This window comes from Balaenoptera musculus, chromosome 14 (genome assembly GCF_009873245.2).
Source record: "Balaenoptera musculus isolate JJ_BM4_2016_0621 chromosome 14, mBalMus1.pri.v3, whole genome shotgun sequence".
Classification (NCBI taxonomy): Eukaryota; Metazoa; Chordata; class Mammalia; order Artiodactyla; family Balaenopteridae; genus Balaenoptera; species Balaenoptera musculus.
This window is the reverse complement of record NC_045798.1, coordinates 6858687-6875917: the sequence shown is the minus strand read 5'-3', so window position 1 is coordinate 6875917 and position 17231 is coordinate 6858687. Positions and strand designations below refer to the sequence as shown.

Sequence of the window (17231 nt, the reverse complement as noted above, 5' to 3'; positions counted from 1 at the left end):
GCACACGGGCTCAGTAGTTGTGGCTCGCAGGCTCTAGAGCGCAGGCTCCGTAGTTGTGGTGCACGGGCTTAGTTGCTCTGGGGCATGTGGGATCTTCCTGGACCAGGGATCGAACCCGTGTCCCCTGCATTGGCAGGTGGATTCTTAACCACTGTACCACCAGGGAAGTCCTAAATATGAAATTTTAAACTATAGATATTGCTCATTTTTTTACTCAATACATTTTATTAATATATTTCAAGAAAATGTACTTTAAAGAAAGCTATAGATATTCAGAACCTATGCTTCACCTACATAATAAAGATTTGATAAAAACTAGGTAGCAGTAATACATCCTTAGTAGCTGGTGATTGGCTTACCTGCTAATAATAGGACTGGAATCAAAATGAGATCAGCTGTTCGCAGAAATGACCCACTTGTAAGAATTAATCAGAAAATGAGTGGCTGAAGAAATCGCGAGACTCTCATCAAGAAAAGCACAACTGTATCAAGACATTTCAAGTCGTACCACAAGTCGTAATCTACCCGAATATTTTGACCTAACAAAAAAGAAACACAGCATAATCTGAATGTATACATCTACCTGTTCTACACAGATTTACTGACCACACGGTTCTCCCCTCTCCCTCCCACGCTTAGGTTTTAAATCTGGGCTTCTTAACCGTGACTCTAAAGGCAGGGGTCCTCAAAGGGTCATTTGGGGACTTGCAAAAAATTGCAAATTTTCAGCGATTCTGAATTCACTGATTCCCTGCGGGGCCCAGGAAACGGCATTTAAACCAGCTTCCACGCGATTGTCAAGTCAGTCTCCAAACTGACTTTGAAGAACTGTTTTGCTTGTGTGGAAAGCGAACGTGTTAAATTTACGGGTTAGAAAAACTCTGGCAAAACATACGTACAAAGTTTCCTTGTGAACCGGCATACGCATTTTCTGAGTAAAAAAACCCCACAATATTAATCAAATTCTCAAAGTGAGTCTAAGAACTAAAACTCGCATCGCGCTGAATCACCTCTTCGCTACGAAGAGAAATTCAGCGTCTCCCAGACAACTAGCTGCACATTCGATCGTCTTTCAACTTTTGTTCAATTTAGCAGTTTCTGTCTTCGTGAAAAATTTTAGAGAAACGGAAAGTTCATTCTCTTCGGAGACGATATGCAGTCGACACTCAAGGCATGTGATTAAATTTCTTAAAATAAAAGCAAAAACGGAAACAGGGCCCGTGACGAATCTGCTACTTCCGATGTAAAGGTCCCGTCAGTCAAGGAGGAAGAATCTTCCGTCGCTTCGAGCTCGGCACCAGGCTCCGTGGGAAAGGAAGCCCGAGCCTTGCTGAGGTGAGCGGGAGCGGTTTGGTGGGAGTAGGGTCCACCCTGGCGAGAAGGACGAGGGAATTCGGCCTGGACGGTATGTCGGCGCGTGCGTGGGCCGCCATGTTGAAAGCGGGCAAAGGGGAGGGGGGACCTTTTGGGGTTGTTTTGCCGGGAGCGGGGGCGACAGCTGGGTTGGTAGGATGGCCCCTTCCGTCCTGTGCCCCCTCAGATGGTGACGGGGTGGGGAAGGCAGCCCTGAGGGCCGGCGGCCGAGACGGAGGCGCTGCGGGGCAGGGGTGGGGGGGCGGATCGGAAGTATAGACTTTTTCACGGAGACTTCCGCGTTAGCGTCCACGGCCTCACTGCGCGTGCTCGGACGGCTCTGGGCGCCCACCTTCAGTTTGTTTCCCAGCTGGTGGGAAGCGCCGGTTGTTCTGTTCTGCAGACTCAGCCTGGGGACGAGTGCTTTGTTTGTTTGCTTAAGAACAGCTTTTATTTGTATAATAATTTATAATTAGAAAGCGCTTTCAAAGACACTACCTTCTCTCATCTTCACAAAAAAACGCGGTGAAGAGGCATTTAGCAGCACTTAACAGGTGATTTAAATTTTGCCCAAGATAACACTAGGTCTTACACCTGGGTGTTCTGGCTCCCAATCCAGTGCTTTTTCACTTTCCACACTTCTGTCTTTAATGGTTCATTGCCCCACCCACCTCCACCCCCCACGATTCATATCTCACATCCCATCTCCGTTTATGAAGTAATGACAAGAATCTAAACATCCAGAGAGATGGTGGTAGAAAATCTCCATGCAATGTTGCAACGGAGGAAATACACCTAGAAAGATTAACGAGAAGCTGTGAAGCCCGCTCTTCTCTTGGTATTTAGTATTGACAGGAGCATGCAGGTGAGGGAGAAAACCGGAAACTCATCTTTTATCCCTTTGTAATTTTTTTCCAGAGTTTAATTTGAGGAACTGTTAAAGCTTTGAACAGGAGCTCTGACTGTGTACAGCAATGTCAGCTTTATTTGGTGGATCTTTGTGACCTTTTCCTGTGGAATGGGGACGGGTTCCTTTCCCACTTGGCTGCGAGGGGGGCTCTCAGCCTCAGACACCCAGACGTGGCCTGCTTTTTCCTATTCCCATCTCAAGCTTTATATTTTATGACAGCTATCTAAGGAAAGAGTTAAGAAAGAGCTCAAGCTCTGGAGTCAATAAAAGCCCTTGGTTCTAACTCCCCCGCTGGGCTACTTCTGTGATTTGGAACAAAAGACAACCTTTTTGCCTCTCACCTTTGGCATCTGAAATGGCAGTAATAGAAGTGGGTGTGTCCCGGTATTGTTGAGAGGTGAGGGGAGTTAAGTGCTTAGCACCGTGCCTGGCACCTCCTAAGTGTTCAATACAGGTTAACTATAATTATTATGGTCTCTGTTTTTTGTTTGTTTGTTTTTCCTGCAACCTTGCCATAGAGGTAGGAAGTAAGATTAGAATCTTACTAATTTTAGGGCCATTTAGAGAATACCAGAGCAGAGATCCAAGCAACACAGGGATCTCTCTCTCTCTTTTTTCCCCCATGTGGAGAAATTACAGCCATAATAGACAAAAGACACAAAGTGTGTTAGAGGCAGAGCCCAGACCGGACCAAAAGCGGCTCACTCGTCTCGTGCTCCTTCCCTTGTTGTAGCTGTTTATCATCCTTTTACTGATAAGGATACCAGAGAGGTGTCTTCTCCAAAGTTGCTTGTTAATGATGAGACGCATATATGCCCTCCTTTTACAATTTGGTGGCAGATGGTGTAATGTCCTGTCTCTCAATTTTCTTTCTTTTTTTAAATAATTAATTAATTTTTTGGCTGTGTTGGGTTTCGTTGCTGCATGCAGGCTTTCTCTAGTTGCGGCGAGCGGGGGCTGCTCTTCATTGCCGCGGTGCGCGGGCTTCTCATTGCGGTGGCTTCTCTTGTTGTGGAGCACGGGCTCTAGGCACACGGGCTTCAGTAGTTGTGGTATGTGGGCTCAGTAGTTGTGGCTCCCGGGCTCTAGAGCGCAGGTTCCGTAGTTGCGGCACACGGGCCTAGTTGCTCCGTGGCATGTGGGATCTTCCTGGACCAGGGATCAAACCCGTGTCCCCTGCATTGGCAGGTGGATTCTTAACCGCTGCGCCACCAGGGAAGTCCCTGCCTTTCAATTTTCAATGAAGTGGTCCTTTTTGTCTGATTTGGACCAAAATAAGTTCAGTGAATTTTGTTTGGAGTTGGTTCAGTTCCCCAGCATTTATCAGGAAGTGTCCTAGGATCTGGGGACACTGGGTTGAAGAGTGTTTATTGTGAAGAGTGTTTATTGTGTGTTGGGCAAAACGTGATCAGTATGACAGAAGAGGTACCATGAGCTGTGGGACCAACGGATTTGCTTCATGGGGAAGAGGCTGGAAGCCAGACTTGGAAGGACCAGTAGAATTTCCACAAGTGGAGATGTGGGAGGTGGAAAAGAAGAGAATATTCCCAGCAGAGGAAATTGCACCAGGAAAGACATGGAGCCAGGGGATTAGGGCACGTTCAAGGAATGAGGAGCAGTCCTGGGTAGAACAGGTTCTGCAATGGAATATGGTGAGAGGCTGAGAGTTAGAATTCTTGAGTTCATTGACTTTGGGTTTTATTCTGTAGGTGTTTTACTTTTTTTTTTCTTAATAATTTTTTTAAAAAATTTATTTGTTTATTTTTGGCTGCGTTTGGTCTTCATTGCTGTGCGCAGGCGTTCTCTAGTTGCGGCGAGTGGGGGCTACTCTTCCTTGTGGTGCGCAGGCTTCTCATCGTGGTGTCTTGTCTTGTTGCAGAGCACGGGCTCTAGGCACACGGGCTTCAGTAGTTGTGGCACGAGGGCTCAGTAGTTGTGGCTCACGGGCTCTAAAGCGCAGGCTCAGTAGTTGTGGCACACAGGCTTAGTTGCTCCGCGGCATGTGGGATCTTCCCGGACCAGGGATCGAACCTGTGTCCCCTGCATTGGCAGGCGGATTCTTAACCACTGTGCCACCAGGGAAGTCCCGGTGTTTTACTTTTTTACTGGGAAAAGAAATTCCACTGTGATCACTCCCCCTACATAACCTGTAAACTGAAGAACAAAAACAAAAAAGATCCTTGAAAATTTGAGAGAGGGGGGGAAAACTATAGATACCATTTTAATAAATATCATGGAAAGATGCTGTTAGGAATGAAGATCACCAGATATATTCGACAGAGCCCTGGTTTTTAAGTAACATATTTCAGCCTTGGCTCTAAAGCTTTACAGAAGTGGTCACATGATTCCAGCAGGGTCTGAAATGTTGGCAAGCACCGAATTATTCAAGAAAATTCACATGAATCAATTATCATGTGTCAGACTTAAACTTACCCACCCTCTTTCAAACAAACATAGAAAGATCTTCTATCAGAATGAATGACAGTTGCAGTGTGCTTGCTGAACTAAAATTACCATTGCAATCAGTTCTCAAGCTCCAAAGCATAGATGGATTATGAGCTAGGGAAGTGGGAAGAAATCCCATCTTCCTTTTTTTTAATATATATAAAGTTTCTTTTTATTTATTTATATATATATTTTGGCTGCGTTGGGCCTTCGTTGCTGCACACGTGCTTTCTCTAGTTGCGGCGAGTGGGGGCCACTCTTCGTTGCAGTGCGTGGGCCTCTCATTGCGGTGGCTTCTCTTGTTGTGGAGCATGGGCTCTAGGCGCGCAGGCTTCAGTAGTTGCAGCATGCGGGCTCAGTGGTTGCAGCACGCAGGCCCTAGAGCGCGTGGACTTCAGTAGTTGCAGGGCGTGGGCTCAGTGTTGTGGCATGCGGGCTTGGCCGCCCCGTAGTATGTGGGATCTTCCTGGACCAGGGATCAAACCCGTGTCCCCTGCGTTGGCAGGTGGATTCCTAACCACTGCGCCACCAGGGAAGTCCCCCATCTTCCTTTTGAACTAAAGAGCCTGTGGCTGGGTCACTCATTTTGGCTTTGCTCCCTGTTTACTGACAGATGCAAAATGGTGCATTCAGAGCACCATTTTCCTGTGTAGTTTTGTTTTTTTAAAAAGTCCTTATCAGAATAATCTGGGAGGGACTTCCCTGGTGGTCCAGTGGGTAAGACACCGCGTTCCCAATGCAGGGGGCCCGGGTTTGATCCCTGGTCGGGGAACTAGATCCCTCATGCCGCAGCTAAGAAGTCCCGCATGCCACAACTAAGGATCCTGCATAACGAAACGAAGATCCCACATGCCGTAACTAAAGACCCAGTGCAGCCTAAATAAATAAATAAATAAATAAATATTTAAAAATTAAAAAAAAAAAAATCTGGGAGCGGGAATGTGGGGAGCACAGATGAAATAAGACAGGCCAGGTGTTGGTCATAGTTGGAGCCGGGTGAGAAATTCATGGAAGGTTATGCCGTTGTCTACATTGGTATGTGTTTGAAACTCTTGGTAGTAAGAGTTTTTAATTTTTATTAATGTTATTATTATTATTATTTATATATATATATTTGGCCGAGCCATGTGGCTTGCGGGATCCTAGTTCCCCAACTAGGGATTGAACCCGGGCCCCGGCAGTGAAAGTGCCGAGTCCTAACCACTGGACCGCCAGGGAACTCCCATAAAGAGTTTTTTAAAATGCCCTTTTCCAGGGGCTTCCCTGGTGCCGCGGTGGTTGGGAGTCTGCCTGCCGGTGCAGGGGACACGGGTTCGAGCCCTGGTCTGGGAGGATCCCACATGCCGCGGAGCAACTAGGCCCGTGAGCCACAGCTACTGAGCCTGCGCATCTGGAGCCTGGGCTCCGCAACAAGAGAGGCCGCGACAGTGAGAGGCCCGCGCACCGCGATGAAGAGTGGCCCCCGCTCTCTGCAACTAGAGAAAGCCCTCGCACAGAAACGGAGACCCAACACAGTCAAAAATAAATAAATAAATAAATAAATTTGGAAAAAAAAAAAAATGCCCTTTTCCACAGAAGTTCTCAGGCTGGTTTCCCTATGACCATTTTAAAGTCTCTGAAAGACGAGCCTGGATTTTGATTCTGGATTTTGATCCGTGTTGCCACGTTATAACAGCTTGTGTGTGCCCTACCGTGGCTAAGCTGGATGATACACGTATGCATCAAACTCAGGCACGTTGCCCTCTGCTTCTTCCGGGGAGGGTTGGTGGAGGAGTTCGTGAGAGCATTCTGGAGCCCCACCGCCTGCCTCTGATACTGTCTCCCCTGCTTTCTAGCTGGGAGGCCACAGCATCTGAAAAATCCTCTTCCTTCCCTGTTGGAAGAAGGGGTGAAAAGCAGTATCTACTTCATGGGGTTGTTGGAAGGATTGAATACGTAGCTTACAGTAGATGCTGCATAAACGCTTGCTGTGCTTCTCCTTAGAACATGAACGATTGGATGCCCATCGCCAAGGAGTATGACCCGCTTAAAGCTGGCAGCATTGATGGCACCGACGAGGACCCACATGATCGAGCTGTCTGGAGGGCGATGCTGGCACGATATGCCCCCAACAAAGGCGTCACAGGAGACCCCCTCCTCACCCTGTTTGTGGCGAGACTAAACCTGCAGACCAAAGAGGAGAAGTTAAAGGAAGTATTTTCCCGCTATGGGGACATCCGGCGGCTTCGGCTGGTGAGGGACTTGGTCACGGGCTTTTCGAAGGGCTATGCGTTCATCGAATACAAAGAGGAGCGTTCTCTGCTCAAAGCTTACCGGGACGCCGATGGCCTGGTTATTGACCAACACGAGATATTTGTGGACTATGAACTGGAAAGGACTCTCAAAGGGTGGATTCCTCGGCGACTTGGAGGAGGCCTGGGGGGGAAAAAGGAATCTGGGCAGCTGAGGTTTGGGGGGCGGGATCGGCCTTTCCGAAAACCCATTAATCTGCCAGTTGTTAAAAACGACCAGTTTCGAGAGGGAAAGAGGGAGAGAAGGGAGCGATCTCGATCCCGAGAAAGACACTGGGACTCCAGGATGAGGGATCGGGACCATGACCGGGGCCGGGAGAAGAGGTGGCAGGAAAAAGAATCAACTCGGGTGTGGCCAGAAGGTGACTGGGACAGAGAGAGGGACTTCAGAGACGACAGGGTCAAGGGGAGGGAGAAGAGGGACAGAAGTAAGTAGACTCCATCCCCTGCCAAACCCAAACGAAGGTACCCGACCAGTAAAAGTGCAGGGAGACCTGCACTGCTTGTATACAGAATCCAAGTCCAGTGGTTGAATAAAACCTACTGACGAAAACAAAAACAAAACAGAAAAAACTTACTAATGATAATGGGGTTGGGTACGTTTTCTTTCGACTCTGGAATGCAGGTTCAAGATGAACACGCTGATAGTTTGAATTTTCTCTTCTGCATCTTATAGTTTTTGTTTTTGTTTTTTGGGGCTCATGGGCGGTTTGCGGGATCTTAGTTCCCTCACCAGGGATTGAACCCGCGCCCTCAGCAGTGAAAGTGCAGAGTCCTAACCATTGGACCACCAGGGAATTCCCTTCATCTTGTAGTTGTAAGGACCCATTATTTGATAAGCTTGAGAAACAATTTTGCAGTCACCAGCATCTGTACAGAAAGGCCTGTGTAAGGAGCCATCACTCATTTAATTTGGCAGTACGGAATTTGCTTTTTCTCCCATCTATTGGAAATGACCATTTTGAGGGCTTCGCAAAAAGAGGTGATGACTGAAAACCATTTGCACTGATCTGTGACTCCTGGGAACCCAAATCTGGTCAGCATCTAAGTTGTGTGTTTTCCACCTTTATGTCCATAGTGCAGGGTTTGCTGCAGTGAAATAAAAATGAGATAGAAAAATGAATCCAAGGAGAATGTCCAGAGACTTAGTACCAAAAGCCAGTCTTAGCAGTGATCTGGGTCAGCAACCAGCTTCTCTTGAACAAATGTAACTCCATTCTCGAGCCAAATGCTGACTACCTTTTTTCCTTTTCTCTTTTTGGCGGGGTGGCTGGCATTTAAAATGAAAACCCAGAGTTTCAGGGCTTTGGGGCTATGGTCTATGGCAATCCTCCAGCCCTTGGAAAAGAGAAAGTTCAAAAGAAGTGAGAGTGAAATTAAAATGAAATCAATGAAAGGGTAGCAGCTAGTTCCGATGGACTGATTTGCCTTTTCCCTCTTGATCATCTGGCCTCTGGTTTGTTTGAAACTGGATATATTGACCTGAACTTCTGAGAGCTTTGAATAAGTACCATACTGTTCATGTGATTTTTCAAGAAAGTGACATTCAACATTTTTCTTTTATCCATGGCTGTGTCTTTGAAAGTTCAGGTTCTTAAAATTCAGGATGTCTCATGTAAAGTAAATGTCTGATTTAGTAGCAAGACTCACACATTCATTACTAGGTTTTTGCATCAGGAGTATGAATCTCATTGTTACATAGGGGACCTACGATATCTTAAAATTGCTGTCAGCTGTTAGAACTGTTTTAGAAAAATATGCTCTTTCCTTTGTAAATTTCCAGTGCAGAATTTTACTATTCTCCTAAATCTCAGAATACCGCCTTGCAGGAACACCTTTCTGATTTCACCCACGTTTCATTTACAAAGTGTGTTATGGGCTAGAGTTGGTAGGTACATTAGGTAAAACAAGCTGCTCCACATCAGGGAAGCTGAGTTGTGAGACAGCTTCAGAAGAAACACATACAGGGGCAGCAGTGTTTACATAGTGTTTACATAGTCTAAGCTGGCGGTTATCAACCCTGAGTACCAGAATACCGATGGATGGAAAAAATATGCACATTCAGTCCCCACCCCTGGACATTTGGGCTTAGTCTTATAATGGCCCTGGTAACCAAAAAAAAAAAAAAATTAGTAGAACCCCCCTGTCAGGGACTGTAGTTGTCAACATGGCAAAGGCGGATACCCTCTGACCCGGCAGTTCTGCTGCTAGTTTATTCTGCAGACTGATGCACGTGTGTGAAAGTGTGCAGCGCTGTTTCAGAAAGATTGGAAGCTACGTGTCCACCAGTGGGGCCTGGACAAACATGAACAAATTACACTCGATGGTCGACCAGGGTTCCTCAGTCTTGGCACTATTGACATTTGGGGCTGGATAATTCTTTGGTATCGGGTGCCGTCCTATGCATTGTAGGATATTTAGCAGCGTCCCTGGGGCCTACTGGATGACAGTAGCACCCACCCAGTTGCGACAACCAAAAATGTCTCCAGTGAGTGCCAAATATCCCTGGGGGCCAAAATCACCCCTGGTTGAGACCCACTGTCTTTTATACTGGTGTGAAGTCATGTCCAGGGTATTCTAAGGAAAGAAAGGTATGGGATAGCATGTGTATAACACGCTGCCATTTATGTAAAAAGAGAACAGAAATATATCTATTTTTTTTACATGATTGCATGTATATTTATAAATTATTTCAGGAAAGACACCCAGGAAACTACCAACACTGGTCACCCCACGGGGAAGGCAACCAAAGGTGATGCGGGGAGGGGGATTCCTCAGCACACATGCTTTTATACTCTCTGAGAATAAACTCTAATAGTTCTAATGGGCAGTCAGGTTGGAGAACCACTGCTCTAAACCAACATTATCGTGTCTGGTCATTTTTCTCAGTGATCTGGAAACGGAGTTCATGTAGATTCTATAAACCGACTTGATGGTTTCTTGGCAAACCACAGTAAAATGTGTAGAAAGCAGTCCAGTCAGATGCACTTGAGTGCCCTGTCAGGAAATGGTACCTCTCTCAATCCGTGAGCACCCCGTCTTGCACCCTGGGTGCTCCGTGGGTGGAGAGAAAGGATTATTTGGGTAACCCCCCAACTTGCCAGTTGCAGACAGGGCATGTGGCTCTCCGTCTCCACTGCACCCCATGAGTCAGCCAGACATTTGGTCCCCAAGCCATCTTTTCACCCACCGCCATTGCTTTGGCAAGTCTACCCTACCCACCATCTGGCACCCCCTAGGGTTCCGCACGCCACACTCAATCCGCTTTGGGACACTTGTCCTCTTCGCAGGGGACTAAGTATTTGACACAGTGAATGCTGAAACAAGATGCCAAGAAAAAAAGAATCCACACAAGAAATGTTGCAATGTCTCATCCTTAGCAACTTTGTTTGGTTAGTACTGCATAACTCACAGCAGATTCCAAGGCACTGGCCTTGAACATTGCTACATGCTCTAGGCATTATCAGTAACAAGGTGCAATAGAGAACCACAGGCTCTTGCAAACTTGCCTCCAGTTTCTGGGCGGGAGGACTGTCCTCCCTATTTTCCGTTTGCTTTGTGCCTAAGCTGGGCCAGCTCATCCTGTGACTTCAGAGGCCCTGCCTGTCTAGTCGATGCATCCTATATATTATGCTACCACCATGACAATGTCATGAACGTAACTAATGAAAACCTACCACTTCCCTGCCTCCCATTTAAGTATGACAAATGTGATCATAAAACCTCTACACAAATAATTTCATACAAAGCAAGTCAAACAGCAATTATAGCGGCATGTGATGTATCTGGTGAAGCTTGCGTTACTGAAGTTAATGCAAAAGTCAGCTTCCGCTCGTGGTCTTATTAAATATATATCCTAAGGGATCAGAGTCATCTATTAGAAACAGTGATAGCCCTGGTATAAATAAACGTTTCTTTAGAGTTTGGCATCAGTTTTTTGACGTGCTCCCTCAAAGCAGACAGTTTGTTGGAGGGATCAGGTTTGAGGGTGTGACACCCAAGGCGGCCAGGTTCTGTTGCAGGCGCTGGTGGTTCAGGTCCAAGGACAGAGGTGGGTCACGGTCACAGGTGCTGCAGGGCCTCCTGTCCTTGCTCCGTGTAACCGTCGTCGCGGTGGCAGTTGGCCCACTGGCCAAAGGACTCGTGGATGCGCACGTTTCTCTGCGTATTGGCCAGACGCTTCTTATCTCGGGAGAAGAAGCTAAACCTTTGAGAAGGAAAAGAAAGAAATGAGAGGCTGCCATTGGCCACACACGTCACAGTTTTTGCAATGCCAGCAGCAAACGTGAGGGAGCAAATCAACTCGAGGTGTGAAAGAAAACGTTCGGGGTGCGGGTCAAAGTTATTCCAGAAAGCAGCAGGGCATTCTGCGTGTCATTGTCACAGTACCTTGGAGGTGACACAGTGTGAGCAGGGTGTGCACATAGGTGATGTACCTCCCGCCTTAAGCACTACTGAGGATTTCTTCTCATGACCAGTGGAAATAAAAAGCTACTGGAAACATACATCATGGGTTTCTTTACCTTAATGATGCACAGAAAGGAATACTTGAAAGCCATATGGTACTTAAGATGATTCGGATGTAAAGAGATGAATATTTTAAATTTAAGTAACTATTTATTTCATGTGGATTGGGAAACTAGGTAAGTAGCATATCAAAGCCCAAATTTCATGGATATTACTACAGCTTAGGATGAGGTGAAAGTAGGTACTTAAGAAAAATGAGGCAATTAAAATATGTATTAAGGAATAGCATACACGGTTCTCTGATTAGATGAGCATTATGAATATAGTATGTGAATGAAATTTGGGAAATATTAATTTGGACAAGTGACAAGAACTGATTTAATGGTGATTAAAACTGATTTAATTTAAAGGTGAAAGCCTTTAGAAGTTATCACAGTAACTATCTACATAGCAACAGCTAAAGTAGACCAAGAGGTCTTTTCAAAACAGCTGTGACTATTGGTCATTGATCAATCTGAGTGAACCATCTGATTGATGCCTGAAAGATAAAAGTAGAAATCTCAGGCCAAAAGCTGATAATGTGGCCCATTTAAAACAAAGTCAGCTTAAACTCCACCTAAACATAGACGACTAGGACCCTGGCCAGTAAACCTGAGTTGGCCTATTTTGAGTATTTCCCCAAAGCCCTTTCTAAGCTGCCAACTGTCCTTCTGTACTCTCCGCCTCTAATTAAAGATTCTTTCTATTCTTACCAAGTTCCCCTACTCTTGAATTTTGGTTTCTGAACTTGGTAAGAAATATAGTAGCTCTGTTATGTTTTCCAGGGGCAGGAATAGGAAGGAACCCCTGAAGAAGTAAAAGCTTCAGATCAACTATTTTTAGTTCCCTCTGTCCATTTACCTTTTCGTTTTTTGGTTTGTTTTGTTTTTGTTTTTTAGTGCTGTGGCCTATGGAGTTCAGTTTTAATCATATCTGAGTGAAAATGATTTTCCTATTCTGTGGTTACTGGATCCTACAATAACTTCCTAGCAGGAATAAAGTGGTCTTTCACTGTAAAGCTGGGGCAAGCCAAGTCTGTCTGGAGAAATTCTCCCTACCAGCTAAAGTCTCTTTTTTTCTGCAACCAATATGTGTACTGGCAAATGAAGGCATTCTTCTCATTCTGGGTTATTTGTGAGCTCTTTCCATAGTGTAATCAAAGCAATTAGCTGGCCAGAAAGACAGTAGCGCTTATCACTGTTACATGTCATGTCTACCTGATTCAAGCAGGAAAGCCACTTGCCACTTCCTGTCCAAGGGGACACAGAAAGAATCAAGACAAAAGTCTCCTCCTCTGCTTTTCCTGTTTTAACAAGATCAAATGGCTTGCTGACTATGGCTTGGCAAAACAAAGCGGTTTAGAAAGCCAGGCTGTGAAGATCGAAAACACAGCGTTAGTGTCACTCGGGGCGGGGGATGGGTCATGGTGGGCGTTGATTACTGACCCGTCACTTAAAGGACCTTCTTTACTGGATCATGGACAAGGTCGTTTTAGAATGGAAACAGAAAAGACAAAAAGAATTATTGGTGACAGAGCCGAGAATTCCGAGGCTTCACTCGTGCAGATGGAGCGTCATGAGCGGCACGTTTGAAATCGCACTCCACGCCCACTTCAAATGGGAACACGCAGGTGACGGCCATGCAGCTAAAGGGGCCAGAGGAGACAGGCCAGCCCCAGCAGTAGCTGCAACAGACATTCCAAAGGCACAGCTCAAAAGGAAACCAGAAAAATGCAGTGCCTACGAGGGACACAAGTCGTCGGACAGGCTGCAGCGTGGGGTCATCTATTATCAGTCCGGCTGCTACCATGGGCATTATGGCTGTAAACATCCTGGTTAGAAAAGTACAGATAGACACAGAGAAGGTAAAAACAGGGGCGGCATGAAAAAGAAACACACTCCACAGACAGGTCGGCTGAAGGGTTTGCTTAGGGTTTATGTGGAATTATGGCCCCCCACGCCCCCCATTCATATTTTGAAAAGTCCGAACTCCCAGGAGCTCAGAATGTCACCTTATTTATTTATTGAATGTCACCTTATTTAGACATAGAATCCTTGTAGATGTAACTAGTTTTGGTGAGGTCATACCAGAGTAGGGTGGCCCTAATCCAATACAACTGGTGTCCTTATAAAAGGGGGAAATTTGGACACAGACACGCACACAGGAAGAAGGCCACGTGAAGATGCAGGCAAAGTTTGGGGTGATGCTTCTACAAGTGAACAAAGGCCAAAGATTGTCAGCAAACCACTAGAAGCTAGGAGAGACGCGTGGAGCAGATTCTCCCTCATGGCCCTCAGAAGGAATTGACCCTGCCAACACCTTGATCTTGGACTTCTAGCTTCTAGGAACTGTGAGACAACACATCTCTATTGTTTTTTGTATTTTTTTGGCCACGCCACTTGGCTTGTGGGATCTGAGTTCCCTGACCAGGGATTGAACCCGGGCCCTCGGCAGTGAAAGCACGGAGTCCTAACCACTGGACCGCCAGGGAAGTCCCTACCTCTGTTGTTTAAGCCAACTCAGTTTGTGGTACAACAGCCCTAGCAAACGAATACAGCGTGTGATAACCACGTATGGAAGACAGGGTGGCCTCAAGGGCTGAAAACGCAGGCCTGGGTGTGGGGTAGGAAGTGTCAAAACCTGCCGTGGGATTACGTGGTGACACTCTTGGGTGTCTTCCAGCCCGTCTCCCCCAGCTGCCATGAGCTGCAGGCTCTGTGCCCTGAAGGCAGCCAGGGGAGACCCAGGAGAGAAGGGGAGGCAGCCAGGATGGGCCGGGCAGGAGAGCCTGCATCATCACCCGACTGGTAAGTCAGAGCCGACAGTGAATGCTTATCGGTTCCTTGTCTGGGCAAGGAAAATGAAGAAGAAACTCCAACTAAGCCTCCAGAGCTTATTTTGAACAGCTTTGATTTCTTTTTTTTTTTTAAAGAGGTTGGCTGAGAAAAGATATAATATGATTATCTCAAATGAGGTTTGAGAATTCTCTGAGTCTGGATCACCTTTGACGCAACTTCACAGACTAGCTGGGTGTTGGCACCTTGGCAAAACTACCTGGATGGCTTCTCAGAGACAACGAGAAGAAGGGGCTCCATTTGGTAAATGAATGGGCCCAATCCCCAGGGGCCAGGCTAGCGGGTACCATTAGCTTTCCAGGGGCTCTAAGCCACAAGGTACTGCACCCACCTTTACCAGGACCCCTCTCTAGCATAACAGGGAGCCCCCAAAGACAAAGTCGTTGTTTGGGGGATGGCCCCAGATGTGCGGGGTGGGTATTCTGCCTGGACAGATGTTTGCCCACTGGGAAATGCTGGACTTCCTTTGGGGACCAATCAGGGGCCAAACTGATGCACCAGAGCCTTGGGACACCTGGGGTGTTCCAGCCAAGCTATTCTCTGTGTGTCTCGCTGGGATCCTGGAACGGACGACCCCCTTCCCTCTCTATTCCAGGTGCCTTGCTGCAGGAGCTGCAGCATGCTCTAGAGGGACAGCCACTTCCACGAAAAAAGACTGGCTTGTTTTGGGCAAAAGTTGTCTCCTGGATACGATGTAGCTGGTTTCAAACTCCCCCGAGCCCCCGCCACCGCCCCGCCCTGCGACAAATTATTTCTGGAAGACTCAAACCAAATGAAGTTCTAACAGTGGCATTGCAGGCAGTGTGACGGGCGGCTGTAAAGAAGCTATTTCTGGGCTGCAGTGAGCAGGGCGGTGGGTAGGGGGACAGGGAGAGAATGCCCTGTTGTTGCTACCGTCGGATACTTGGGTGGCTGCCTGCTCCGAGGCCAACCTTTCCAGTGTGTGAGGCCAGCTGTTCCGATCGCAGCTTCCCTGGCTGTGCCTCTGCGCCCCCTGCCAGCTGCCTGCCTCTCAGGTCAGCCCCCCGCCCCTGCTCAGCAGCGAGCAGCTGTGTGTCTACCTGTCAGCCCAGGATTGAGAGCCGGGCACCACACAAAGGGGGCGCTGGTGCTGGTGTCCACTGGGGATGAGGCTGGAGCCACTCAGGCGCTCCCTCGTGACCTGCCCAGCCAGTGCCAACCCAGACTGTCCGGCCAGCAGCTGCTCGATCACGAGCTATTCTTGGAAGGTTTTCTGGGCACACTGTTTTGACAGGCGGCAGGAGTTTCTGGTTCCCTTGACCAGTTCAGCCCAGAAATGTAGACTCTGGTGTCTCTGGCTGGTGGTGCATTTGAGAGATAAGGGAACTGGGCAGCCAGCCCACAGCTGGTGACTCGGGAAATGGGGTGAGGAAAAGGGGGGTGGGGAGGCCGAACGAGACAGCTGGGGCGAGCACTGTCTTGTCTTGGCCAGGAGGCAATCAAAAGGCATGGGTTCCAATCCCGACTTTGATCCATCCAGCAAGGTGATCGCAGTGAAGTCAGTGGGCTTCTCTGGGCCCCAGTTTCCTCATCTGAGAAATGGGGCTAACTGTCCCAGCTCTGAATCTCTGACAGGGTGGAAGATACCCTAGTTCAAGTGCTCCAAGCCGGTGAAGCCCCTTCGAACCTCCATGGTAGTTACTGCTTACTTACTGGAGGGTGGGGAAAAGTGGTCGAGGGCGAGAAGCTGAGCTGGAGAACAGCTGTGAGCTGCACTAAAGAGGCTGTGTGACTCATACTCCGCAGAAGCAAGGACGAAGGGACCAGACAGAGGCAGACGGGTGCCCGAGAGTGAAGGACGGAGACGGAGACAGGCATGGAACCGTCATTCCCTTGCCCCGGTCCCCAGAGAAGATCCATCCCTGCCCCAGGCTCTGAGCTCCTGGCCACACTGAGGCTGCTTCCGGTGAGTGGCCAAGGTGGACAAAGTGACCAGTGTCCTGTCTGGGCTGGTCAAAAGCCTTTTGTGCCATTTGGATCTTCCATTTATCCCCTAGAAGGCCGGGGCAGCCATGGGACTGGCCACCTGCACCCCGTGGACGAGAGATTCTGAATTCTCTCTCCCTCTCTGTCTCTGACTCCCAGATTCCATCGGCTTCTCCTGCTGGGCTCAGAGCCCCAGGTCTTGCTGAGCAACCAGAGGCCAAACTGAAGGGGAGAAGGGTTTGAGAACAGGGCCCCAGGGTCCTTTCTGGAACAATCTGGAAAAGAGGACCAGACACCACAGCCTACTCGTGTGTGGGTATAAGAACTAGTGGGAAAAACATTGTTGGCTAATTCTGACAACTTTCCTCTGGATTTTACCCAGTTTGAGATTTGCAAAAACCAACTCTTAAGTACCTGTTTTAGAGAAAGGGGGCTGGAGTGGAAAACTAGAAAGTCAGAACATCCCTGCTTCAGAAGGAAGTCTTAGAATTACATATGACTTGGAATTACAGTGCCAGAGACGCTGTAAATGCAGCACACTTGGAGCAGAGATGCTAGAAAGGTCTGATTGTTAAAGGGAAGGAACTGCTGAAAGAAGACGATAGATGCTGGTCTCTTGGTCTCACCCCTCCCTTAGCTAAGGGAGGAACTGTGTGGGCTCATGAACTTTTCCTCAGTTTCCCCAGGTTTTAACCCAAAGCATTTAAGATCACTTCTGCTCATCCTTACATGCAAGTGGGGCTGGTGGACAGATCAGGGTCTAAGTGAAGTCCATCCCATTTCTTGGCAAGCACTGGATGGGAAACCCTAACCAAGGATACTGAGTACATCATAGAATCGAGACCAGAGGGCTCCTCCTCCCCCAGGATGAGGCTACAGTGGATGCCGGTTACTTCTGTCTGCTCAGCAAACTGATCTTGCTTG

At 47.7% G+C, this 17231-nt stretch overlaps 3 protein-coding genes across 9 annotated transcripts in view; 1 reads left to right on the top strand and 2 right to left on the bottom strand.

Annotated features, from left to right (window-relative positions):
• RILPL2 (Rab interacting lysosomal protein like 2) overlaps nt 1-1009 on the bottom strand; it is a 31431-nt gene extending 30422 nt beyond the window's left edge. For both annotated transcript variants that reach the window (XM_036874374.1, XM_036874375.1), the window contains exons 1-2: nt 900-1009; nt 360-539 (exon numbers count right to left, since the gene is read on the bottom strand). The gene's annotated coding sequence lies outside the window, so the exon portion shown is untranslated. The remainder of the gene's footprint in view (nt 1-359; nt 540-899) is intronic.
• Nucleotides 1010-1191: 182 nt separating this feature from the next.
• On the top strand, nt 1192-10640 carry SNRNP35 (small nuclear ribonucleoprotein U11/U12 subunit 35). 2 transcript variants are annotated; one of them, XM_036874371.1, is made up of 2 exons: nt 1192-1335; nt 6692-8650. In XM_036874371.1, the coding sequence occupies exon 2, from the start codon at nt 6695-6697 to the stop codon at nt 7433-7435; it is 741 nt and encodes a 246-aa protein (XP_036730266.1). In that variant the 5' UTR covers nt 1192-1335; nt 6692-6694; the 3' UTR covers nt 7436-8650. The 2 variants fall into 2 exon arrangements, with proteins under 2 accessions (XP_036730266.1, XP_036730267.1); XM_036874372.1 differs by having other exon boundaries at nt 1280-1405; nt 6692-10640.
• Nucleotides 10360-17231, bottom strand: part of RILPL1 (Rab interacting lysosomal protein like 1) — a 45000-nt gene continuing 38128 nt past the window's right edge. The window contains exons 7-9 of one of the 5 annotated variants that reach the window (XM_036874369.1): nt 13249-13336; nt 12951-12974; nt 11140-11206 (exon numbers count right to left, since the gene is read on the bottom strand). In XM_036874369.1, coding sequence (XP_036730264.1) covers nt 12972-12974; nt 13249-13336 — 91 coding nt within the window. In that variant the 3' untranslated portion in view covers nt 11140-11206; nt 12951-12971. Of the gene's footprint in view, nt 11207-12950; nt 12975-13248; nt 13337-17231 lie in introns of all 5 variants that reach the window. The other 4 variants (XM_036874366.1, XM_036874368.1, XM_036874370.1 and 1 more) reach the window with 4 other exon arrangements.